Raw genomic sequence first — 27,746 nt, 5'->3', positions numbered from 1 at the left:
ACAAGCACTCACGTAGACAAACACACACACATATCACACACACACACACACACACACACACACACACACACACACACACACACACTCAGAAGTTTGTTTTGATTGTTTTACTGTATTATCAACATTGGATGACGCCTGAAAATAAAACACATTTCACAGGAGGTGAGTCTGGCTCAGTCCGTCAATAAGTGATGATGATGATGATGATGATGATGATGACAAGGCTTTTAAGATGCCTTGGCGATGATGAGGATGCTCATAAGGAAAACCATGATGAAGAAGATCCACATGAAAAACCTGTCCATCACCTTGGCAACCTTCTTCCACTCCGCTCCCTTGGCGCAAGTAGCTCTCTGCTCACGGAAACAGTTGGCAATGAACTGGATGTTCCTCACAACCTGAAAGAGACAAATTGAACAGGCCTGATGTACCGGAAAAGCCTCACGCTCTTCCTCGTTCTCGTCTAAAAAGACCCCCAAAAAAACAAAAAAAAAACAAAACTTGATGATGGGCAAAGCTTGTTGACCTAACAGAATCACTACCTTGCTTGCCCTCCATCCCTGCCTGCAGGGCATGCCTTCAGACGAAACTACCCATCTGTGCGGCTCATTACACCTCCCCGAGGGATATTTTTATGGTGCCGGTTCCACATCTGTTTGTCAGTATGTTCATCAGTCAACAACTCTACCAAAAACATATCCGCACCAAACTCCCATTACATTTCAGGGAAGACGGGCCACTGTCCCTTAAATTTAGCAGGCAATCTGGTCAGGGTCATGAAAAGGTCAGAATTGTTTCCCGACCATAACTTTGCTCAAGATTGGTTTGATTTTCTTCAGATCGACACGAAAAAAATTAAACTTTCTATTTCAAAGATGTATTCCTACCCACTGTTAGTGGGGAGAGATACGTGGTTTTGAAAATGGTAGAGGCTAGTGTAATTAATTAGTTTCTTGCCCGGTGCGGTATTCGATACGAGGTGTACTGCACCACAAAGCGACGTCACTAACCGCTCGGCTAAACGGTCAAACCTGTTAGCTAGGGACTAACGTGTTTTATTAGTAGTTTACACTAGTTCCCATCGCTGCAGAGAACGATCAACTGAGCATGCGCAAGTACTCGTTGCCTCCGTTGTTTGGGTAGGTTAAGGTTAGGGCGGGGTTAGGGTTAAAGTTAGCTAATCAGACGCAGAGTAGAGGTGCGTCTTCCTAGAATCCCAGCGCCTGGATGCTAGGCGGGACGTGTGGAAGCACGGTAGAGGCATTTCGCGCATGCTCAGTTGACCTTTCTCTACTCCCATTTCCGTTCTCTGCATCGATGGGAACTAGCCTCTACCTTTTGAAAATTGGTAGCGGTCAACGTTCAGGGCCGGAAGTTGTCATGCTACTTGCTCACTTTAGTTTTGAGTCTTGAAAATCCTGGATCTCTTTTGAAGCAATTAAATAAGCCCGCAAATGTGATAAGATTCATTTTTAAAAGTCCACGTGATAGCTTATCGCACAATAACAGCACCCTGGTCAGAATTCGCAACTGCAGTCTCATTCTGCAGTCGACATCGGACAACAAAAAAAGCGTGCACACGGTGGATCAACAACGCAAACAAGTGGAATGGTAATAACGTCTTTTTATTGGTAAATAATCTGCGTTCTTCATAAACTACATTAACGAAAAAAAGACACAATTCTAAATCCCCGGGCAAGTTAGCATCAGCGTCCACTGGGCCTCTGGCGTCTACTAAGGGAAACCGGATGTTACGTAAAATGCGTCACTTCCCATATGATACTAACGTTTCCCGCCAGCGTATTTACCATTACGCCAGCGATTAGAATAGCAATAGCGAAAGGTCTCAAGTGAAGACGAATGTGTCATTTCGTCTCAAACGGCACAATTGAAACAGTAATAACAATGAAAAGTTAATATTTTACTATGAGCAATTTAGTACGGCCGATTCACCTCACCTACGTGTCTTTGGACTGTGGGAGGAAACCGGAGCACCCGGAAGAAACACGCAGACACGGGGAGAACACGCAAACCCCGCACAGAGGACGACCCGGGACGACCCCCAAGGTAGGACAAACCCCGGGGCTCGAACCCAGAACCTTCTTGTTGTGAGGCCACCGCACTAACCACTGTGCCACCGTGTGTGTGTGTGTGGGGGGGGGGGGCGCCTTGCGGCCTGTCCAGGGCGCCTGACTGCTGGGATAGGCTCCAGCATCCCCGCGACCCAGAGAGCAGGACAAGCGGTTCGGAGAATGGACATAACTTTACTATGAAAAAAGTTATCACAGCTTAAAGAAAAACAATCTCCCTTAATTTTAAGCCCTAAGCCTAAATGCATGGGTAAACTACTTGTTAATCGTGAAGTATTTAAAAAGGGAAACAAAAACATGCTTTGGTGGTTCACCTGTTTGTGTTGCGGGCAGGAGCAGCTGCAGGGGCAAGCTGCGATCCGTTTCTCGGGGGGGAACAGCAGCTGGTCCTTCAGCACCCCGTTCAGGTGCTGGAGGTTTTCCAGAGGAGGTGCCTGGAAGTCCAGCTCCTCCCGCTGGATGCGGTGGTAGTGCCGCGGGGGCTCCCTCTTTCCCTCGGCCCTCCCCACTCCCGACGTGTGGTTGTTGTGGTTGTTGAAGTGGTGGCTGCCGTTGTTGACGTGGCCGTTCGCCTGGCGGAGGTTGCTGTGGTTCTGTTGCCGCTTGCCGTGGCGGTGCGGCGCGTGGCCGTTGCTGTACTGGTGGGGGTCCGTGTCGTGATGGTAGAGGCTGTCGTGGAAACGATCGCCGTGGTAACAGCTCTTCTCGCCCATGGGTTCCTCGGAGTAGAGTGGGGTTCTCTCGCTCTCCGGTGTGGTGCAGTTCTCCCCCACCTCATAGACGAATAAGATCTTTGACATGTAATCTATGATAAGGACCTTGGCCCAATGAGGGACTGGCTTGGCCTCAGCGCCACAGAAGTGGATGTTCATGATGAAGATTGTGAGAGATGTGGAGGCGGTGATCATTGTCATGGTTGCTATGTAGTACTTTCCTGTAGGCGTGGACAGAGAGAAGACAGAAGTGACACGGAAGAGATAATTATCACGCGCAAATGCCTTAACCTTTCTCAGTCTCACATACATATTTGACTCAACAACTCATCTAGAAAGATTTGCCACAGTAAATAGGCCCCAACAGATATTAAAGCTAATATACAAATACTTCAAGGCAGTACATATACTTCCAGTCATGTAGAGGTTTAACTGATTTTGATCTGTAATTCACCTAATGCACTTCCAGAAATCAGAGCTTTAAAACTGCTATGAGGTTTTTTTTTTTACTTTCCCAGATAGCACCCGGATGTGGGCCACTTCCGCAAATGATGCGGCACTGATGGCCTTCTTCTGGCCCTGACAAAATGGATGTGAGCCTGAATTGGCCCACATGTATAATAGCAAATATGGCCCAAATATGCCAAATCAAATGTGGGCCTTTCTGGCAAAGACGCTGTGCTCTCGGCAACATGTGACCCTGAAGTGGCCCATGTGACCCTGATGTGACACTGAAGTGGCCCGTGTGGTAAATGGTGAATATGGCCCAACTATCACTAAACAAAAATGGGCCACCTTTGACAAATATGTGGCATCATTCCATGCGGTATGTGGGCCGGATGAAGTGTCGAGTGTGGGACGGGTCCGGGCCACAGCAATTTTGCTATCTGGGTTTTCTGCCCCCATGGACAAAAGCGGTAGAATGACTGTTTTGTATTATACATTTCTAGTCACAAGCTCTACATTCAGCCTCCAGTAGCTGTTGTGTTTGTCTTGAAGAGAAGAAGAAGAGACATAGCAGTGTTTTGGAAAAATAGGTATTTGCAATATATGGGGTAATGTATCTTTAATTGTGGCTATTTATCCCACCTGTGCATCATAAATACGGGAATCTGACCCAGAGACAAGCATTTGAAATCACTATATAGCAGTCCCTAATCTCCTAGCAGATGATCTTGTGTGCTTACGCTGATCATATCGAGGCATCAAAATCAAACTGAGACTGATAAATAATCCGTGAAAAAGTCTCTTGGCAGCTTTAAGCAGTGAATGGTGTAAAATAACTAAAGAAATTCCTGAATATTCGCTTGAAAATATATAAATTTCTTTTATGGTATAGGCTTTTGGCCCTGTGATGGCCTGGTGGCCTGTCCAGGGTGTCTCCCCGCCTGCTGCCCAGTGACTGCTGGGATAGGCTCCAGCATCTCCGCGACCCTGAGGGCAGGATAAGCGGTTTGGGTAATGGATGGATGGATGGATGGATGGTATAGGCTTTGCCACTCACCTATGTAGGGCACATTCTCAGACGGTGGCATGCTCTCAGCCACCATGAGCTGGAAAACCGTGAGGGCCAACAACACGGTGACCCCCAGAGAAACCTTCTCCCCTGAGTCGGCCGGCAGGTAGAAGCCCAGCGGGGCCAGAAACGAGATGAGGAAGCAGGGGAGTAGGAGGTTGAAGATGTAGAAGGAGGAGCGGCGCTTAAGGTGCAGGGTGTAGGTGATGTCGGGATAAGGGTCGGAGCAGCAGCCGTACATGATGACGTTTTTAACTGCCGGCATGCCATGGCACTCCCACTCCACGTTCTCCACAAAGTCTGACAGGTCACCACTGTTCATCCCCATGGTAATGTCCACCTGGGACACACAGAAACACACTGTCAGTTATGCATTACACACACACACACACACAATTTGTTTCCAGTCGCACTGAGCACACGTGTGTCCATGTGTGATTGCTAGTCCCTGCATCCATGTGTTTGTCAAAAAACAAAAACAGGGACAAACAATATTGTGTTCCCTCTCATCGCTTGTATCATCTGTGGTTTGTGCACCTGGTTGCCATTGTAGGTCCAGGAGCCAAAGGTTAGGTTGCACTGCTGCCAGTCAAAGGGGAAGTAGGAGACATCCACCACACAGGAGCTCTTGGTGATGGCTGGAGAGTCCCAGATGATCTCCCCATTGTAGCGCAGCACCACATTTGTGTCAGCGGGCCCCGACGACTCATCATCTGCTCTATAGCGATATAAAGAGGCAAACGTAGGGGGGGATATGCGCTAAATCCAGCATGTATGTGAGCACGTGCACACAACAAAATCCACGTATAAAAGATTTCAATGCATAAGCATACAGGTAGAAAGAAAGTAACCACCCACAAAATATTGCCTGCAAAATTAATATAAAGTTGTGCCGTTTGTTTAGTTCCTTTTTTTATCTTGTTACTTCAAGTTTTGTCATTACTGTCTTTCTCTTTCTCTTTGCCTCCCCCTCTCCAAGTTACTGACTTGTTGTAGAGTACAATGTCTGGCCTCCAGACTAGGTCGCTGGGAATGCGTATCACCTCCAGGCCGTCATAGTCCTCCTTGTCCCACTTCAAGTAGGCATCGTGCCAGATTTGCCTGATCCACAAGTAGGTGGTCAAGACCTGGTTCCTCTCATCCTACACATGCAGAGACACACAAAGGTTTGAGCAGACACTTGAGGACATGCACGGCCCTACACAAGAAAACATTCTTGTATTAAAAAAAAAAAAACCCCAAAAAACCTATAATTCACCTCTGGCATCCAGCGAGGCTGAACTTGGCTTCTTATTCAACAGCTTATTCGAATTTTCTATTCCGCCTTAAAAGTGACGTTATTTCGCCTATAGGGGACTCTGTTTAGTAATTTTTCAAAAGACTAACCCTATAAGGAATACAGTAAACATCCTTGATCAAAAGAAAAAAATTAAATAAACAGTGACTGCCCAGTTTGCGTTTTTGTGTGGAATGTATTTCAGAATGTGTAAAATGTATGTTAAAAAGCTCAGAATAACAAAACCTGATATGTTAGACTATAACTAAATGATCAAATAACCTGATTGAACTTTCTACTTACTTACCATGGTTCTTCCTAAACATCAAAAAGTCTCAACAATCTGACACCGTGGTGTCTCACGCAGTATAACTGACTGCCAAAATCCTGAAATTTAAGAAATTTTACGGTAGTATTTCTTAATTTTGTCCCTCTGCACATGGCATGTGTCTACTACTACTATCAATCAATCAATCAATCAGATTTTATTTGGATAGCACTTTTCATACAAACACATGTAACACAAAGTGCTTCACACAATAAAACAATGAAATCAATAAAATCCCCCCCCTCACAAAAAATAAATAAATAAAAGTACAGGCAAATTTTATAAAAGTACAAACAAGTTTAAAACTGAGTTAGTAAAATATATAAAGTGCCATAAACACTGATTAATTAAAAGTAACAACAGAGCAGAATATATAAAAATAGCAAAATATATAAAACACACACACACACACACACACACACACACACACACACACACACACACACTATGAATTTAGCTGTAGGCTGTTTTAAATAAAAAGTAAGGTTTTTAACCTGCTTTTAAATGTGTCTAGTGTGGGGGGGGGGGGCTCTCTCAGGTCCTAAGGCAGGGTGTTCCATCTACTTGGGGCGTAAATAGAAAATGCAGCTTCCCCTGCTCTAGACCTAGCACGAGGGATGGTTAAAAGACCACTGCCATTGGACCTGAGCGTTCTTGATGGTTTATAAGGAATTAACATGTCTTTTATATAGCGTGGTGCAAGGCCATTTAGCGCTTTGTATACAATTAAAAGAATTTTAAAATCAATTCTAGTTTTAACGGGGAGCCAATGCAGAGATCTAAGAACAGGTGTAATGTGCTCATACTTTTTAGTTCTGGTGAGAACACGTGCTGCCGCATTTTGAACTAATTGTAGTTGGCGCACAACTGATTTTGGGAGGCCGGTGAATAGTCCATCGCAGTAGTCTAGTCTACTTGTTATAAATGCATGGATTAATTTCTCACAGTCTGATATTGATAGAAAGCCCCTTAGTTTTGAAATGTTTTTAAGATGGTAGAAGGCTGATCTTGTGAGATGATTGATGTGGTTCTTAAATTTCAGATAACTGTCTATGATTGCCCCAAGAGTTCTACTTTCACTTTTGTACTCTAGAGACAGAGAGCTGAGATGAGCTGCAATTCTCTGTCTGAGTCTTTGCACCAAAAATAAGTATTTCTGTCTTGTCTTTGGTCAGTTGTAAAAAGTTAGGACATCCATAAAATAATATCGTCAATACACTGAATTAGGGAACGTATGGGAGCTAGGTCATCAGAAGATAGGGATATGTACAGTTGTGAATCATCTGCATAATTATGGTAATTTATTTTGTGTTTCTGTATAACATGTGCAAGTGGGAGCATATAGAGACTGAATAGTAGTGGTCCAAGAATCGAACCTTGGGGTAGCCCACACCTTTGGCCGAAGAAATGTTTCCAATAGACGCAAAGAACTGCCTGTCCTGAAGGTATGTTCTAAACCAGTTGAGAACCGGGCCAGAAAGGCCGACCCATTTCTCTAATCTCTCTACCAAAATATCATTATAAACAGTGTCGAAAGCAGCACTGAGATCCAGGAGCACAAGAACAGACAATTTATTAGAATCTGTGTTCATATGCAGATTGTTCACAGCTTTGATAAGTGCTGTTTCTGTGCTATGGTGAGCTCGAAAACCTGATTGACAAATGCCTAGAAGGTTGTTAGATATTAAATGGTTATTAACTTGAGAATAAACTGTTTTTTCAAGGATTTTGCTGAGGAATGGTAAGTTGGAGACGGGCCTGTAGTTGGCAATAACTGTCGCATCAAGATTACTCTTCTTCAGAAGTGGTTTAACGACAGCTGTCTTAAGTGCTGCAGGAAATATACCTGCCTGAAGAGAGTAGTTAATAATTTCTAAAATGTCATGTGCTAAGCAATTAAAAACATTTTTTTAAAATTTGGTAGGGAGAGGATCCAAGCAGCAGGTGGACGACCTGAGCTGCCTAACAATATTGTCTAGACTTGGAGGGTAGGTTCATTACTGGATCTTGAGGCACTAATGTTCTGTCTAATGGCAATAATTATTGAAGAATGTAGCGAATTGCTCACATTTTTCAGTGGACAGCATCTCTGATGGGTTTGGAGATGGTGGATTAACAAGTCTATCAATAGCAGAGAAAAGCACTTTACTATTGTTAATATTTTCATTAATGATTGTAGAGAAAAAAGGCTGTCTGGCCTGTTAAATCTTTTTGCTGTACTTGTTCAGTCTATCCTTGTAAATTTCATGGTGAACCTGAAGTTTAATCTTTCTCCACTGTCGTTCTGCTTGGAGACAGTCTCTCTTAAGCTGCCTAATAACCACTCCATTTCTCCAGGGGGCTTTTTGTTTTTCTGTTTTTAGTTTTAACAGGTGCAATGTTGTCAAAGATATATTTCATATTTTTGAGTTGAAGTCGTTCACAAGATCCTCAGTTTGAGATGACATGAACGGCGACAACTCATTTACGGTTTTCTGAAAGGTTTCAATTGTATTATTGTCAATGAAGCGTTTTTGGATAATTTGAGTGCTCTTCTGTTTTACAGGAAGAGCTGAGACATCAAAAAATATACAAATGTGATCAGAGATAGCAACATCCATGACACAGGGTACCGTAATATTAAGTCCTTTTGATATGGCTAAGTCAAGAGTGAGCCCCTTATTGTGGGTGGGTCCGGAAAATGCTGAGTGAGAGCAAATGCCTCCAGTAAGCCGATTAGGTTTCTAGCATCGATGTCTGTTTGATTGTCAACATCAACATTAAAATCACCTAGGATGAAGAAACGATCATAATCAGTGGAAACCATAGACAGTAGCTCCGAAAGTTCATCAAGAAAGCCATGTTTAGATTATGGTGGCCGATAGACAGTAATTATTAAAATCGTAGCAGTACAATGTATCGTAAGAGCAAGGTATTGTAACATGCACGGATAAGTAGACACGTTGGTCCTTGACTAACGGGTCGGGGCCTTTAGTCGACTGGTTAACGTTGTCGCTTGCGGTGTGGGAGACGCGGGTTCGCGTCCCGGCTGTGGCGACGGTCTCCCGGGCTGCTCCCTTAATTCGCTACAATATTCAAAAGACGAGAATTTCCCGAGGGGGATTTCCTTGCAGCTATAGGAATCAGAGAAAACAGCAGCTATTCCACCGCCTCTCTTATCAGATCTGGTGGTATGGATGAATTTGAAGCCAGGAGGTGCAGTCTAAATAAGCGCGACTGCGCCATTTCTATACAGCCAGTTCTCGGTCAGTAGGGTGAAATCCAGGTTATAGGTACTTATAAGATCATTAACTAAAAATGACTTATTAGTTAGCGACCTGACGTTTAATAAAGCCATGTTTATTGTCTGAGATGCATGGCTTTGTGGGGGACTGATAACTGAACTCCGAACTGGCAACAAATTGTTTAGTTCCCTGTATGTTACAGGGAGATTACGGGGTCTGTGTCTATGGTTTATTATTACAGGAATTAGTATGGCAGAGTGACGGTCATTGGTATGATGAATCGAACCCACCAAAGGACCTGAGTAAGTATGGTTTACAACGAAACCGAAATTGGAACCACTCTGCTCCTGGGGACGCCAATTAGTGACGGAACTGTGGGCTCCTGTGTGCGGGCACCAAACGTTATTGTCGATAGCACAAACACGAGAGTTGGAGACAATGGAATAAGACACGTCTGCAGTCAGCATTCGTGAGCCTGCTCGATTTGGATGGAGTCCATCACGTTTGAAAATAGAAGAGCACTCCCAGAACAGATTAAAATTGTCGATAAAACCAAATTATAAACGAGAGCATTGCGACTGCAGCCAGGTGTGAAGCTGCAAAAGTCTGATAAAACGACCAGTGCCGGGACGTGGGCCAGAGATAAAAACTTCCTTCTTACTAAGTTTTAGAAGGTTAAAAAGATGCATGAAATCCGATTTTAAAAGCTCTGACTGCTGCCGTGGAATATAATTTGTGCCAACGTGAACGACAACGTTCTCAACAGAGGTATGTTGGGATAGCAGACTAGGAAGTTCTACCAGAATGTCATTTACCTTGGCACCTGGAAAGCAGCGTGTTGCAGCTCTGTTCGACCTGACGTCCCTGATGAGTCACCCACAATCAGAACAGAAGGTAGCTGTGGAATGGGTGCAGTAGAAGAGCGCACCCGACCATCATACACCGCTGGATGGGGGCTCCCAGCCAGTGTGGGGGAAACGGCACCAGGGGGGATGCCACCAGTGACCAGTTTAGAGCCAGCAGAGTGTTTGGACACTGCCTCGTATACGTCGAACAGATGAGGTTTCCTTTCGGGATCCGGGGTGGTGAGCAGTAGCCGATGGTGAGCATTCAACTCCTGGATGCGACACACTGGTCAGCGGAGGGAAATCTTTGTTGTCCAGAATGTCAAATCCATTTGCTGAAAGGTCAGGAGGAGCAGCCGAGGAAGGACAGCCAGTTGGATCAGGGTGTACTGGAAAGCCTCATCTGAAAGCGGTTGGAGGCGGTGTTTAGCCAGGTGGTTTTTACAGTTCTTAACCTGGACCCAAGGTTCTCAGATGGATTGATGGCGTTGAGCAAACTTGGGTCTTAGGTTTTGCTCCAAGGCTGAGCCACACGTCCTCCCCCAGGGTAGAGAGGCCTGTAGAGTGGATCGCTTCACCTCCAGACCACGGAATAGTGGGATCATTGTCCTGGGTCGATGCTGTATGGTCTGGGGGGGCTTTCCATAAAAGTGCAAAAAGCTTAAAATCCTCAAATAGAAAGTGACCGGCTAGCCTATCCACCAGGCTAAAAATTAACCTTATTAAACTGGCAGCAGTCGAAATTAAGGCCTGAAGGTCCAATGATTTTTTTTTATACCGTGTTAAAATATATAGGTCAAACAACCAGGATCCAAAAGTGTAGCGTAAAATGGTGGCCAAAAACAAGACAAAAAAACGTCATCTACAACGCAGATGGTTCACGCCGACGCATGCGTAGGTTGATTCCGATAATATTACTACTTCTACCTTCGGCTGCTCCCGTTGGGGGTCGCCACAGCGGATCATCCGTTTCCATCTCTTCCTGTCTTCTGCATCACACCAGCCACCTGCATGTGCTCCCTCACCACATCCATAAACCTCCTCTTTGGCCTTCCTCTTTTCCAGCTCCATGAACATGGCATGTGTGACGTGGTCATAATCTTCCCCTTGGCAACATCCTCGGTCATCATGGTGTTCATTTCCACTGCTATGCTGATGACACGCAGCTCTACCTATCAACCAAACCCACCTCTACCACCCCGCACCCCTCCTCGAGTTTCAGGAAATTTTTAGTCATCAGAGTGATGACTAAAGATTTCCTGAATCTCGATGTCAGTAAACGGAGGTCTCGCTCATCAGCTACAAATCTACCCTGTCCAAATCCTCCAACCTCAACCTCACCATTGACGATTTATCGGTTGCACTCTCCGCCCATGTCAAGCATCTTGGTGTTATCTTGGACAGAATCTCACACCAAACACGTCAGGTGGACTGCATTTTTTCATCTTTGCAACATTTTCAGACTTCACCCAGCCCTGTGTCAGTCCTCAACTGAAGTCCTGTCACAGCCCGGATTGACTACTGCAGTGCTGTTCTCTGCGGCATCTCCACTAATTTAATCAAGAGACCCCAACTCGACCAAAGTTCAGCTGCTTGACTCATCACTACGACTCGGTCTAGTAACTGAATCACTCCAGTTCTAATCCAGCCTAACTGACTCCCCATTGAATACCGCATTAACTAAAAAATACTTCTGCTCACCTTTAAAGCCCTCCATACCCCCCCCCCATCTACCTCTCTGAACTCCTCCAGGAGTACATCCCCTGCCGCACCCTTCGATCCCCCTCAGCTGGTCTTCTGACTGTCCCTTCTGTGTACCTCAGTGTTATAATTCAGCAGTTTGATGCTCAGCTGTGTACAGTGTGCCACCACAGTGTCAGATTGTTGAGACTTTTTGATATTTAGGAGGGATTGTAGTTAAGCAGAAAGTGCAGTCAGACTGCATTATGACTGTATAATCACACGGGCCATGTTCAGAGGGTTGTAATAAAGAATGCTATAGTAAGATTTCTTAAATTTCGGGATTTAAGTAGTCAGTCATACAGAGTGGGACACCACAGTGTCAGATTGTTGAGACTTTTTGATATTTAGTTAAGGAGAATTAAGCAGAACGTTATGTGATTATTTAACTATAGTCTTAACATGTCGTGTTGTGTTATTCTGAGCTTTTTAATATAGATTTTCCACATTCTGAAATACATTACATACAAATATGCAAACTGGACAGTCCCTGTTTATTTCACTTTTTCTTTCAGTTTTTCTTTTGGTCTTGGACCGAGGACGTTACCTGTATTCCTTATAGTCTTGACAGTTGAGTCAATGGAGTCCCCTATAGGCGACATAACGTCACTTTTAAGGTGGAACGAAAATTTCGAGTAAGAAGCTGTTCACATCCAGTGGTTCGTATGTGCACAACAGATTCTGGGAGCCAATACTATCCGTTAGACTGAAAGACTAATTCTTAAATTGTAGAATGACCTCAATGTGGCTTTCAAAGTAATATATTTGACCTAGCAGATTTTTTATTTTATTTTTTGCAGTCAGGTCTGATCTGTGTCTTTGGGCATTTTATGTGATTTGGATTCCTTGATCTGTGATGTTAAGCACATATCTCTTCTATGCACTGCGTGGTCAGGTTTGCTTGAGCTTTTCCCCGGCAGTGTGTCTATGGCTGCATATCTCCACTGGCAACCATAGAAAAGTGAGCCATATGAGACACAGTTAAGCATTTAAATTTTACCCCATTTTAACCACACCTCATCACCTTAAACTCCGATCGGGGCCATAATACGTGGCTGAATACCTCTGGCACTCACCATGTCTTTAATCTGGGACAGGGTGACCTGCAGGGTAACGTTGAGGGCCTTGTCTGTGTCCTCTACAGGTCTCAGTGCACTGGAGTAGTTCTCCATTAGGTCATTCAGAAGTTTCTGTGCATAGTGACCCTGGGCACCATGAGATACTGACAGAAAGAGAGGATATGAGGGGGAATGGAGGGGGGTGCAAAGTCAAAACAAGACAAACGGTGGCAGGGTATGTTGGGGTAAAAGAGAAAGAGGTTGAAACGGGTAATCCGGGGGTCAAAACGGAGAACGAGTTTCATACGAGAGTGTATTCATCAATCACATATCCGCTCCATCACAAAGAACTGACCTTGTACCAACAAGCTGATCCAAACCATCAGCGCGGCCGTCCTCATTTTCAACCTGTCACAAGCGGAGGGATCAATTATTCAAAAAACCAGTCACCAAGTCAGGCCGGGTCCTCATCCGAGCTGTTGCTTTAATCTGAGCTCCATGGCGTGGCTGTGCCCGCTTTGACCGCAGAAAATCCTAGAACGGTAGCATCCCGTCACGGGCTCTGAATGCTTCACTAGTTGTTAGTCGTAGCTCCCCTCCGTCACTGTCCCCCCTCTGTGTGTGATCGCTGCTCTGGAAAAGGACCCAAGGGCACGCATGAAGACAAAAAAACCCCAGGTACACCACGGTATCACATAGCACATAGGCACCGGGTGAAATCTAATGCCTGCAGCCCTGTCTGTCGTGTGCATGACCACGACTAGCTGTGTATGAGGCGCGCGAGTATGTGTGTTTGCAAACACACACACACAGTACACACTCGCGTACACACACTCCTACTTACCGACTTAACACAGGTACTGATAGGTGTCAGCCGCATGTACAGCAACCGATGCTGAACCGTGCCCAGGAAGTCAGAGATGAACACACAAGTCACACCGTAACATGCTACACGAATGTCACATGCTACCCACGGCAGGAAACGCAGGCCGGGTCTTATTACGCAGAGGTCATAGAAATCTTTACGGTAAGTCCAGCAATGTGCAACGCTGGCTGTAGACTTTTTGTTTGTCAGGCACGTCGGCAACCCGAGAAGGCTGGGCAATTACACCGTCAAACTCTGCTGCGCTATTAGTCTCAGAGACCGAGAGAACTAAATGCATTCAAAGGCCCTCGTTTGTCTGCGTTGCAGGTTTCTTTTCAGTAGATGGATATCTCTTATTTACTCCATGTAGCCATCCATCGCTATTTTGGATCATTTGCAGTATTGTTTGCACTTTTATATACACTACCGTTCAAAAGTTTGGGATCACCCAAACAATTTTGTGTTTTCCATGAAAAGTCTCACTTATTCACCACCATATGTTGTGAAATGAATAGAAAATAGAGTCAAGACATTGACAAGGTTAGAAATAATGATTTGTATTTGAAATAAGATTTTTTTTACATCAAACTTTGCTTTCGTCAAAGAATCCTCCATTTGCAGCAATTACAGCATTGCAGACCTTTGGCATTCTAGCTGTTAATTTGTTGAGGTAATCTGGAGAAATTGCACCCCACGCTTCCAGAAGCAGCTCCCATAAGTTGGATTGGTTGGATGGGCACTTCTTTGAGCAGATTGAGTTTCTGGAGCATCACATTTGTGGGGTCAATTAAACGCTCAAAATGGCCAGAAAAAGAGAACTTTCATCTGAAACTCGACAGTCTATTCTTGTTCTTAGAAATGAAGGCTATTCCATGCGAGAAATTGCTAAGAAATTGAAGATTTCCTACACCGGTGTGTACTACTCCCTTCAGAGGACAGCACAAACAGGCTCTAACCAGAGTAGAAAAAGAAGTGGGAGGCCGCGTTGCACAACTGAGCAAGAAGATAAGTACATTAGAGTCTCTAGTTTGAGAAACAGACGCCTCACAGGTCCCCAACTGGCATCTTCATTAAATAGTACCTGTTAGAGCCTGTTTGTGCTGTCCTCTGAAGGGAGTAGTACACACCGGTGTAGGAAATCTTCAATTTCTTAGCAATTTCTCGCATGGAATAGCCTTCATTTCTAAGAACAAGAATAGACTGTCGAGTTTCAGATGAAAGTTCTCTTTTTCTGGCCATTTTGAGCGTTTAATTGACCCCACAAATGTGATGCTCCAGAAACTCAATCTGCTCAAAGAAGTGCCCATCCAACCAATCCAACTTGTGGGAGCTGCTTCTGGAAGCGTGGGGTGCAATTTCTCCAGATTACCTCAACAAATTAACAGCTAGAATGCCAAAGGTCTGCAATGCTGTAATTGCTGCAAATGGAGGATTCTTTAACGAAAGCAAAGTTTGATGTAAAAAAAATCTTATTTCAAATAAAAATCATTATTTCTAACCTTGTCAATGTCTTGACTCTATTTTCTATTCATTTCACAACATATGGTGGTGAATAAGTGTGACTTTTCATGGAAAACACGAAATTGTTTGGGTGATCCCAAACTTTTGAACGGTAGTGTATATATATATATTTATTTATTTATTGAAAAGTTCAAGCCCGACTCCTTCGTTCTGTCTTTGTCTTTCTTCAATGAATCTAGCTCTTGTTTGTGGTCATGCGGTTGCCATTATTCCCCCCCCTTTTTTTTTTCTCCCCAATTGGATTTCGCCAATTACCCCGCTCTCCGAGCCGTCCCGGTTGCTGCTCCACCCCCTCTGCTGCTGCAGACTACCACGTGCCTCCTCCGATACACGTGGAGTCGTCAGCCGCTTCTTTTCACCTGACAGGGAGAAGTTTCGCCAGGGGGGCGTAGCACGTGGGAGGATCCTGCTATTACCCCCAGGACAGGCGCCCTGACCGGCCAGAGGGGGAGCTAGTGCAGCGACCAGGACACATACCCTCGTCTGGCTTCACGCCCCCAGACATGGCCAATTGTGTCTGTAGGGACGCCGACCAAGCTGGGGATTTGAACCGGCAAGCCCCCCCAGATAGCATCCGGATGTGGGCCACTTCAGGCAATGATGCGGCACTGGTGGCCTTCTTCTGGCCCTGACAAAATGGATGTGAGCCTGAAGTGGCCCACATGTATAATAGCAAATGTGGCCCAAATATGCCAAATCAAATGTGGGCCTTTTTTGGCAAAGATGCGGTGCTCTCGGCAACATGTCATCTGGATGTGACCCTGAAGTGGCCCGTGTGGGGAAATGGCGAGTAAAATATGTGGCATATGTTGCTATGGCTTGGTTCTGGCCCAGATCTGGCAAACGAGCAAACCGCCACAGTGTCGTCATTCCACGTGGTATGTGGGCCGGATGAAGTGTCGGGTGTGGGACGGGTCCGGGCCACAGCAATTTTGCTATCCAGGGGCCGCGTCGGTAGGCGACAGAACAGACCACTACGCTGCCCGGACTTCCGCCGTTGTTTTTGTAATGTTCTCTTAGACTTCCGATAGAATCCTGAAAACCTCAGGTCAGTTTTGTTTTCCGACCCCAGCTGGCTTGGCCAAGACTTGTAGATTTAATCATTCGCTTGTTTGATGCTCCCTTCACACAAACAAAGGGGAAAGATGTGCTCTCGTAGGAAGTATGTGCAGCCTCCCCGCGCAACACTAAAACCCATTAGTTTCACCGCTTCGATCCTGCAGCGTCAAGAGCAAACCGTCTCCGTGGCCTGCATTCTCACTATTCGTTTACATCAATCTAACAAGTTCGGTAACGTGCTTTTTTTTTTTCCCCTGCCCTGCTTATATGGTGCTGGGCCACATGGTCTAACAAGGCTCTGGTGTGTTTTATACTGAGTTTCTGTGGTGCAGAACTGTCACAGGTGTTTCCTGTGTGTTTTCGAGCGTGTGCATGCATGCGTGTCACAGAGTGAGTGAGAGAGACGGGGAGCGAGAGAACAGCAAGTATATATATATATATATATATATAGAGAGAGAGAGAGAGAGAGAGAGAGAGAGAGAGAGCACACAAGAAAGATGAAGAAATGACTGTGTCGACGGCTGATGTAAGAATGGATCGTATGTGTGCTTTAAAAGACCAAGAGGAGATTGCGAAACAATGGTTATCAGTAGAGACGGTTAAAAAAAAAAAACATGTAGGTATCTGAGAAGAAGGAGATGGGAGAGAAAGATCAAAATGAAAGAAGGAACGATAGACAAGAGGCATCATTTGTTGACGCTGAGAAAAGGGCAGCGTGCAAAAGTCGGGGGTTAGTTTGCACGGGCTGTAAAAATCCATGCATACCTGCAAACCCTTATCATATGTCTTCCTGCTCATCCTCTTCCCTCCGTCTCTGGAAAGGTTACTGTCCATGCCCCTGCGTCAGGAGGGGCCAAGCTCTGGGGTCCGGCCTTCTCTCTCGCTCGGCCCCCCACCATGGTGGAACGAACCCCTGTCTTCCATCGGGGCTGCAGACTCGCCTATATTTCAGTCAAGAAGGCGCCAAAAGGCTCCTTTTCCAGGTCGACCTTTATCCATGGGTAGCTCTGGGCACGACACTGGTTTGCGGCGTTGTCTGGCTGATCTGTAATTTGAGTCCCTAAATCGTTCGCATCACTCATGGGGATCTGTCTGTTGCACACTTGACGTGACACGCACTGTTGGCTACGGCATGCCTGTTTAGCGCTCTAAGATGCCTGCACAGCCGATTGGCACAGTGGCACGCAAGTATATCGGTAACACTTAATAACCACACAAATTAAGCATTAGTTGAGTATTAGTAAGTACTGAATTCATCATTTGTAAAGCATTTGTAAAACATTTGTAAAGCAAGACATGCACCAGTGGTTAGTGTGTTAATAGATGTTTTATAAATACTTGTTAATACTGCAATTCACGATTAATTCAGGTGGTTACTAGTTGTTAGTTAAGTATTTTGTATGACCTCATCTAAAGTGAGGGCAAGCTGTGCCTTACAAATGAGATCGAAAGGCCAGCAGTACCTCGAGACTCACGAAAGTCTAAAGGATCATGAGATCCTTTAGAAAGTGTAAGTACGTGATTGACAAACTAGCTAGATGTAGATGTGTGCATGAATTAATCGTGAATTGCAGTATTAATAAGTATTTATAAAACATCTGTTAACACACTCACTAACCATTGGTGCATGTCTTGCTTTACAAATGCTTTACAAATGCTGAATTCAGTACTTACTAATACTTCAACTCGTGCTTCATTTGTGTAGTTATTATAAAGCGTTACCAGTATATCTGCTAGTTACTGGCTCTCTTGTAAGAGGGTTTGGGCTCAAGAAAATTGGGAAAAAATTGAAATATAAATATAATCTGGTGGTAGTAAGCAGAGGCTTTTGTTTGAGATTGGAACACGTGTGTGTTTGTGTGTGTGTGTGTGCGTGTCTACGAAGAAGCATGTGACTCTATATGAGGCAAATTGCTGGGATGTGGTTAGCTGGTTTTTCTACCTTCCCTCAATGTGCCCGTATCGCATCTCCCCTCCTCGAAGCGCCTCCAGCAGCCGCCCGAATGCATGAAGAAGAAAAAGAGCGGGAAGAGAGGAAAGAAGGGTAGGGGCCATTTTCAAAGCACGGTGCTCCTAAGCAGGTTGTCGTGGCTCTTCACACATCAGTCATCGCTCCATCGTGACTCTGAATCTTTCTCGCACACTTTGTAACACCCAGCGGCCCTCACACAGAAGCTTCGTTTCTGTCTTGCACACACACACACACACACACACACAGACCAACACATGCACAAATACACTCCTTTTTAATATCATGTTGGAGGTTACTTTCACGTGTCCCACAACAGATGAATATCGCCAACTGTGGAGGTGGGGTTTGAACTCCTACATTTGTTCGACACCATCATTGCAGCACCAGGTGTGTGTGTGTGTGTGTGTGTGTGTGAGAGAATGAAATGGTGCTTTTGGTCTTACCACTACTGGCACAAATTAAAAGCTAGAGTGCTTGGCCGGACATGTGGGAGCTTTTGTGTGTTCACATATTGCACCGGTGAGTATTTACTGCAAGGCACCACACCCAGAACCCATACAGTTTGTTTCTGCGTGTCCATTTGTAGGTTCTCAAAACGATCTTTAATCTGATTTGTAACAATATGAACAAAAAAAAACCCTTTTCCCTTGTTATTTAACCTTTCCAATATAGTACTCTAGTGAAGATGGTTGACGGAGGTTTACATCAGTACGCTGTAGGCGGTGTCCAAATCACAAAGAACTTGGTGGAAGAAACAATGGTAGACATATACCATTAAAGAAAAAAAGAAGTTTGACATAAAGCACAGTGGTGAGGCAAACACATTGGCACACACGGTACAAATTAAAGTTACATGGAAGACCAACTCATCGTGTTGAATCCTTAGTTTGTCTTTATAAAACATAGCAACAGGGATGGTGGGTAGGTCAGCCCCGCTGTCCTCGCTCATCGTTCCCCCATACGTTGTGTAGGAAGACATATACATACAAGACATCCACAAAATTAGTGCCAACAAACGGGAAGTGGCTGCGTTTGTCCCTCTGCACCGTCCAGCCTGTGTACAGTATAGCCGTATGGACTCCGCAGCGACAGAATGTAATCTAATATAATCTATAGATACTTATTGGTAGTAGTGAATCTACACGTACGACTTCAGTAATACAGAAATTTAACCCACAGTGGGGAAAAATGGAGGTAAAGTCGATGGTCCCTGGTTTGCATTTTAAGAAATTTGTTCTCGTTTGAATTTTTCAGAAGAAAAAAAATTGTAACGAGGATTTAGTCGGATCAAATATATTGATCCAACCATGTTTCGTTCTGCTCCGTTCTTCACTTAACCCTACGGAACGGACGGTTAAAGCTGTACTTGCTCACTTATCACTTTATTAACAGGAATCCTTTACGTTACACAGTTCAGTTACTGTCATCTCTAGCCAGCGTCACTCGCGGTCTGTGTCACACTCGAATTGCTCCCCGGAACCACAAACTAGGAATAACGATCCTATTTGTTACATCTTTTCTTTTTTTTTCTTCTTTGAAGTAAAGTCCCTTAGTCAGCACATCATTTACTCTAAGTGGTCCGTGTTATCAATAAACAAAAGAAGTATGTTATCAACACATCAGGGAATAAGTCAGTCAACATCACTCGTAAATAACTAAATTTATACTCTAACGTTATACTCTGTGTTCTTATCTTATAATAATTATTAACAACATTATCTATAGTTGATCCAACTAAATATGCAACGAGTTGTTCACTTATTCTACCTCAGATACACTTTGGCAGGCGAACCGGGGGTCGGATTTAATGTTAAAGTTTTAAAAAAATTAAAAAGATTTTTTTTTTAAATTAACTTAAATCTGGGAATTTGTATGAATGAAAGAGAAAACAAGAGATTATACGCAGCAGATGACGGTTTTTTTTTTTTTTTTTTTCAAGCGATCCAAGAAGTTGGGCCAGCGTGCACGCAGTCGATAGACTAAACCGAGTTCAGCCGTCTGTCCGGCTTTTTACCTTCGGGCGTGTCGTTCTGCGGTCATGTGCACGATGAAATAGTGGCGCACGAGTAGAAAGTACAGAGGGCCCGTGTGCAGGACTCAGCGGTGGCTCTGAGCTCCCCAGACAACCAGCCAGATCTACTACAGCTGGTATTAGTTTGGCTAAATCTTGAAAATATACTCGTAGACCATCACTAGTCGAGGTACACGTGTGGCTTTGTGCTCGCTCTCACTGTGAAAACACTTTATCAGGAGACCCCATCACGCCGGTTCTCTTTACTCCTTAAGTTCTTCTGACATCACACTTGGGTCACGTGACCACACCGTCGCTCTTCCGAGATGCAAAATAACAACCGCACATATTACTGTACAAGTCTCATAGGGGAGCACGCCGTGGCAACCCAAGAGCCAAACCAGTCCGTTGAGAGTCGAGTGTTAAAAGATTTTGCACTGGTTGGTGCCAAACATCCTTCGCCTGGCCTGCTTCCTGGCCCGGTTCACAGCTGTTCGGACCGCATACTCGAACACCTGTTGCACGCCGCGGTTGCTTAAAGAGGAACACTCCAGATAACCTTTAGCACGTATTTCGTGTGCCACACGTCTCCCCTGAGCAGCCGTGATGCAGTTGCCCTGATGCGACCCGGTCTCCCTCAGGTCCGTCTGTGTTGCCACAACCAGCACTGGTACGTGGGGCAAGCTGTCCCGAATCTCAGCCACCCACTTCTGCTGTATGCTGGCCAGGGAGTTCGGGTTGGCTACGGAGTAGCACATGAGGACGATGTCTGCCTTCTGGTAGGACATCGGTCGAATCTGTCTGAAGGTGTCGTTGCCTGCCGTGTCCCACAACCCTAAAGTGATTTGAACCCCGTCCATGTACACCTCGACCCCTGTGTTTTCATACACCGTGGGCCTGTAGCTATCTGGAAAGGTCTCTGAAGTGAAGCGCACCAGAAGGGCGGTCTTGCCCACCGCACTATCGCCCACCAGCACACACTTCACCGATATCTCCGTCTCGCCGTTCATGCTTTCTGGCTTCTGTGGGGGGCTGTGAATTGTTGAGGGGGAGGGGGGGGGGATTAGATCCAGTTCAGCTCTCCCACACTGTGTGGTTTTGGAGAGGCTTGGGTAGGTTATTTGGGGTGGTCACTGTGTGCATGGTTGAGAGATGCTGAGTGGGGGGGGGGGGGGCTGTAGTTTTTGGAATCTGCTGATTTGTAGTCCTGCCTTGTGATATTAGCCTAAAGGATGAGCCAACGTGGCGGCCGGTCAACTTGTAGAACCGAGTGACTCCTGCCTTGGAAGGCTCTCCTCCTCCAGAGCGGATCAGAAAAGGTACACTTGGTCACCGATGTGAGCCCGGTGAGGTTTCGCCTCTTCTCTCCAGCGACCTCAGCCTTTCTGTCCAGCCAGGGCTGACCACTCAGACGTCCGGGGAGGCACTGAACTACAGGGAGAGAGATACAGACATGAAGGTTAAAAACCAACTGTAAATGACCTCCCCTTCTGGTAGACCAGTCAAGAGGCAGCAATGCTTCAATAAATGTATCATTCAGCCTCGAGCGATTGAACTATTAAGTTATTTTTTCTCCAAATGTTCATACCTATGGCACAGGTTTATCTCATTTGTGTATATTGAATTTAGACAAGTGAACGGCCTTGTATAAGCTTCGTATAACAGTTGATTAATATTTGGGAGTAAAAAAGTGTGTGTGTGTGTGTATATACACACACACACACACACACACACACACACATATATATATATATTGTTCAATTGTGTATGAGAGATTTAAAAAAAATTTTTTTGCCCTTTTCTGCCATTTTATTTGACAGCGACAGTCGAGAGAGAGACAGGAAAGGCAGGGGAGAGAGGGGGGCTGACATGCTGCAGCAAAAGGCCCGGGCCGGATTCGAACCCAGGCCGCTGCGGTAAGGACTCACAGCCTTCTGTGGTATGCGCTTGTACCAGGTGAGTCACCAGGGCGCCCCAAGAAAATGTATATTCACAGAAAACTGAGGAAATATCAAACACAAAGTTCAAACTTTACAAAGAAGCAGGCTGCTGGGTGTGTACTTACAGTCCTGTAATATATTCCACGTTAAGCCTCTCAGCGACATTATATGCCATGTCATGAAATGCTGCTGAAACCGAATTTGTAAATATCCATCCATCCATTATCCGAAGCGCTTATCCTGCTCTCTGGAGCCTATCCCAGCAGCCATTGGGCGGCAGGCGGGGCGACACCCCTGGTCAGGTCGCCAGGCCATCACAGGGCCGAATTTGTAAATATGTATTTTATAATGAACCTATTCACAAGACTGACTTATCTGACATTCCTCCCATATACCCACCATATATAAGAGGCAAGAGAGAGTGTTTTCTCAAGTGAACGGATACTGAGGCGTAAAGACCTCTCCTTCAGCGATGCTTAAGTGGTAGTAGTGGATGGATGGATGGATTGCATTTATATACAGCTTATGTTTATACAGAGCCACTCAAAGTGCTGATGCATATTTTTGAGTCTGGATCAACAAGTCTAATTTGTTAAATAACATCTCAAAGTGTTTAAATGCATTTTTTCACTGTATTTGTAACTTCACCACCCCCACCCCCACCCCCAAAAAAGTCAGGTGGCAAATTTTTTGTAAAAAATATATTTTTCCTACTAATTACTCGAAGTGAAATCTCTGGCAAGTATCGCTTAGAGACTCCACAGTGCCTTACACATTATTCTACGGTTGTGTTTTGTATTTACGATAATTCAAGGTTGTTGCATTCTAGTAGCCAGGTATTTAGTATCTTTAACATCTGATTTTACATTAGTAGCAGTTAGGGGTCACTAACCTTATTTCAGCATAATTTCCCAAAATACCTTGGGGGTTTCTCTGAAGAAATAACGCACGTTAAAACTATTTTTAGATTTTGTAGAAGTACCAGAAGTCATCCATGACCTCAGCGCCTCCTGCCATGACATACGGAGACTTCTGGCCCTGGGAGTGGAAAGGTTTCTGTCGCCGTACTTCGGTGGAAACGTCTTAAAATTCAATGCTAATGAGCCCATTAGAATAATTGTTAAATAATGTATTCTAGCCTGGCTCGCACACCCTTCCCAATTACCCGTTTGCACAGCTGTGTGAGCTTTCACAAGTAAAGCGAAGCGACAGTGGCTGTTTCCACAGCGTAACTGAACAATAGTTAAGAAATGAAAAGCAGCCAAATTGTCTGTCGTTCAAGTAGCCACCCCATTAACTTCCTGTAAAAAAACAAAACTATATTCGCACCATTCAAAAGAGAAATACAATTCTTATACAGATCTTATTTCCTTTAGACTTGAAGAAGCGATGAAAAAAAAAGTAATTTTATTTTCTAGTTCAGAGCCTCAATAGTCGAACGTCCGAGGTCCTAAACCAGCAAGCGAGTTAGCCGATGATCCTCTGCTCTATTTCATGGTCTGCACTCTTGTGTTTTACCCAAACCAGACAAAGCAGAAATGGAGACTTACCAGTGTCAGCCGTCGACCTGATCTGCGTCCTCAACGGGCGGATGTTGACTGCTGCCTGCGCCACACTTCAGACAAAAGAGAAGGAAAGTACAACATGTCACTAGACCTCTGGTTTGGTGTATTCACCTAGATTTGGATAAACCATTACTCTAAAAGGATCCAGGGCAGTTAAGCGGACGAACTGGACCTGGCGTAAACCAGCGGCCCGCCTCGCAAACCCCGAGAGCCGATGAAGAGAGGGAGAGGCTGCAAAGGAGGGGGAGGAGGGGGAGGGGAAGTGAAGAGTAAAACGGTGAGTTATGAGTTTCTCCTCTTATCGCCTCGTAGCATCCGCTTGGTTCAGTGTGTGTGTGTGTGTGTGTGTGTGTGTGGCCGTGTGGGCTGCCTCCACAGCAGCTGTGCCGCCGTGATGGAGCAAGGCATTTCTCATTTGACAGCTGGCGTAGAAACGCCCGAGTTACGGACAGACGAGGATTCGCACACACACACACGAGTCCAGAGTTAAGTTAAACTTACTGAATGACGAATGGGTCGTAGCCTAGCCCTGCTATTGGTTTTTTCGTTTGTTGTTTATTTGTAGTTGTGTTTGTGCTTTCAAACAGGCCATTTCCTAATCCCTTATATCAACATTTCCACGTCTATCTGTTCTCCAAGCGTTTAGTTTGTCTAATGATGATTCCTCACAATTGGTCATCAATAAATTATGAAGTCCTGATATATCGCCTTGATTGTCTACACCTTCAAGTGCAATTTTTTTTTTCAATAATCGACGAAGGTATGGGCGTTATCTTTTTGTACTCCGATAATATGAAGCTCCTTATTGTAAGCATTTGAAAAAAAATGTTTCTGGTGTCTTCCACATAATTGATTAAGTCCCGTCTGCATGAAGAGCTGAGATTTTTTTTTTTAATACCCGTGTTCACCCAGACTTTAAATCTCCCGTCTGCTTTGCCGGGTGTGAATTTATCCTTTCCCCCCAGGTAGGAGTAAATTGTGACATCGTTATGGGTTCACCCCCATATTTATGTGCAGAGTGCCAGATCGATATTGAATTTTTAAGAAAGCAGTCCGTCCCCCCCCCCCCCCTAATTTTAATACCTGAAGAATACATGAATAAGTTTAATGGACGTTCTGGGATAGATTTTTGTTCAATGTCAACCCACAGCTGGGGCGTAGGCTCCCGCCTACCTGAACTCCCTCATTCAGGTCTACACTCAGTCCCGCTCACTACGCTCTGCCAACGAAAGGCGCCTGGCACTTCCGCCACAACGGGGCCCTAAGTCACTATCGCCAGACTCTTCTCTTCTGTAGTTTTTTTGGCACTTCCTTGCACTGTCGCCTCTTGACTAATTCCTTACTTGTGTTGTATTAACTCTTCAGTTGTGCGTCTGCTAAATGAAATTGTAACTTTGTAAAAGCATACAAACCACACACACACACACACACAAATTAAACCCAGATAGCATCCAGATGTGGGCCACTTCAGGTAGCACTGATGGCACTGACGGCCTTCTTCTGGCCCTGACAAAATGGATGTGAGCCTGAAGTGGCCCACATGTATAATAGTAAATATGGCCCAAATATGCCAAATCAAATGTGGGCCTTTTATGGCAAAGACGCGGTGCTCTCGGCAACATGTAATCTGGATGTGACCCTGAAGTGGCCTGTGTGGTAAATGGTGAATATGGCCCAAATATCACAAAACAAATATGGGCCACCTTTGGCAAACATGTGGCACATGTGGCTTGGTTCTGGCCCAGATCTGGCAAACAGGAGCGGACCGCCCAAGTGCCATCATTCCACGCGGTATGTGGGCCGAATGAAAGAAAGATGAAAGTAGGGTGTGGGACGGGTCCGGGCCACAGCAATGTTGCTATCGGAGAATGGTTTGTCTATGTCCTTGATAAAAATACGTTAGTCAAAATCCTACTTCCCTAACCCCAAAACCCAAAATTAATTTGAAATTGAGCAAAAATAACCCAATTTTAAACCTAACCTTCACTCTAATCCTATTACTTAACTTTAATACTGGGTCTAAACAGTAACCATGATCCCAGCTGTAACCGTAAACCTAACCCCTAGTCCAGACACAACCCCTTTCCCTTTCCCAAAAAAAAAAAAATTCCCCACAAGGTAGGTGGTTCATTGTTATTTCACTATGCTCATTGGGACATTTGGTCCTCACAAGTGTACATAATCAAAAAACACACACACCAAAAGTCATGTACCATAATTAAATAACACTTTAATAATTAAAATCAAGAAAAGAATAAGTGTACAAAAATATACATTTCTCTGTAATTCACTAACACTGGGCATTGTGCAGGTAAAATGTACATATGTCAAATTCACATTTGTGAAAATTAATACAAAGGGATAAAATAAAACTGGTTTTAAAAACCTGTGAACTGGCCTGGCAACCTGAGAACTATGTATTGCCACAACCACCGTTTTGGCACAGTCGTTAAAAAAAGCCATGAGAGTAACCCCTGATGGCAGCATTAAAATTAACATCAACAATCAACCGGCCTCGGACAGAAACCTTGACCACGTGACGTCATTACCTGAGTCAGAATGCTGTAGGAGCTAATCTTACATTATATCACCAAGAATTATTTACGACATGCTAGTGTTTTGATTGTTAGAAGCTGCTATATAAGACAAAAGCAAGTCTATAGTGCCCATTTTAAACTCAACAAAAGCCATTCAATTAATTTCAATCAAGTTGTTCATCTGAGGCGTATTCTTATCATCTGATGACAAAATGGGCAAACTATGTGCACTGGCCAATGGGCACTTCAGCTGACATGGAAATCAAATAAAGTTGAATCAGTTCATCTGGACTCATTTATTGACAGAAACGTTTCATCACGCATCTAAGTGACCTCTTCAGTCTAAACTGAACTGCAGGTATCCCCACCCTTATAAAGAACACAGCGGCATAACGACTGAAACCAACGACCGGTTTCATATGCAAATGGGTGTACTTTCACACTGGCCAAAAAACCCGCTAACATCCGCCTTTGGTGGTTAATGTCTTTTGTAGTTTACAGTAGTCACCCTCTCCCGGAAGCTTGCCCTCACACTTTGTTACTCCCGCGCTCCAAAGAGACCTATGAGGATGGTTGATGCTAGATCCAATGGGGTGTCGGCACGGAAGTAGCTGTGATTGGCTGTTGCGTCAGCCAATAGACAGCGCGGAACCTCAAAGCGCACTGAAACATTTAGCTAGCTAGCTTACACCTGACCTTAACATTGCCAAATTGTACTGTAACGATGGCTAATGTTAACGCTTGCTAACAATGGAAATTCAAAAAGAGTTTAAACCCTAACCAACAACAAATCACGTCTACTTCCGTGCCTACACCCCATTGGATCTAGCATCAACCCACGAGGATCTGCACCCTTCCGGACACTTCCGGAGCCCACTGCTGCCACCAAGCTATTTTCTTGCCCCGTGCGGGATTCGATCCGAGGTGTACACTGCACCACAAAGCGACATCGCTGACCGCTCGCGTAAAGGGGCCAACTCAACTGCTCGAGTAAAGGGGCAAACTCCTGGCGACTGGCCAGTGAGTCTTTTGTAGTTTACATAATCGAGAATACGTCTGACAAAAAGTTGCAAATGGCACTGGCCCTTGGTCTTTTGGTTGTGGAAGAAGAAAGGAAGAGGTGGAGGCGAAATGTTCAGGCGAGATGAAGACAAACAATGAAAGGGCCTTCTGTGTGTGGCCTCGTGTCTTGGTCGTTTGCTTGCTTTTGTAACTTCCGTTTCTCTTCTCGTGCACTGATTCGCTAAGCTGAACAGCCAATCAGTGATCTCTCTCACCGACAGGCTCCGCCGCTGATTCAACAATGCTGAATCTGAATCGGCCGAAAAGCTGCTGATGGGCCCAACTAGTGCCAACGGTGCGGGACACGCCGCAAAAACTAGGGCCGCAGATGCTCGCCTGACGGCCCGACACTGGTGTGTCACGGCCTGAAGAGGTGAGTGATGAAACAGTTCTCTCTCAGTAAACGTTGTGTCCAGATGAACCG

General features: G+C 44.9%; 2 protein-coding genes across 2 annotated transcripts; both read right to left on the bottom strand.

The window, feature by feature from the left end:
* Window positions 1-227: 227 nt before the first annotated feature.
* chrna9a (cholinergic receptor, nicotinic, alpha 9a) lies at window positions 228-13,191 on the bottom strand. The gene is made up of 7 exons (XM_056280132.1): window positions 13,146-13,191; window positions 12,809-12,954; window positions 5,307-5,461; window positions 4,857-5,037; window positions 4,308-4,659; window positions 2,405-3,024; window positions 228-398 (listed from the first exon to the last, which is right to left on the bottom strand). Exons 1-7 carry the CDS (start codon window positions 13,189-13,191, stop codon window positions 228-230), a joined length of 1,671 nt encoding a protein of 556 aa, XP_056136107.1.
* Window positions 13,192-20,215: 7,024 nt separating this feature from the next.
* rhoh (ras homolog family member H) lies at window positions 20,216-21,228 on the bottom strand. Its single transcript, XM_056280133.1, has one exon. The coding sequence runs from the start codon at window positions 21,226-21,228 to the stop codon at window positions 20,641-20,643; it is 588 nt and encodes a 195-aa protein (XP_056136108.1). The 3' UTR covers window positions 20,216-20,640.
* Between the last annotated feature and the right edge of the window lie 6,518 nt (window positions 21,229-27,746).

Source organism: Lampris incognitus, chromosome 5 (assembly GCF_029633865.1).
Source record: "Lampris incognitus isolate fLamInc1 chromosome 5, fLamInc1.hap2, whole genome shotgun sequence".
NCBI lineage: Eukaryota > Metazoa > Chordata > Actinopteri > Lampriformes > Lampridae > Lampris > Lampris incognitus.
The sequence above is the reverse complement of the archived record's forward strand: the minus strand, read 5'-3'. Positions and strand labels throughout refer to the sequence as shown.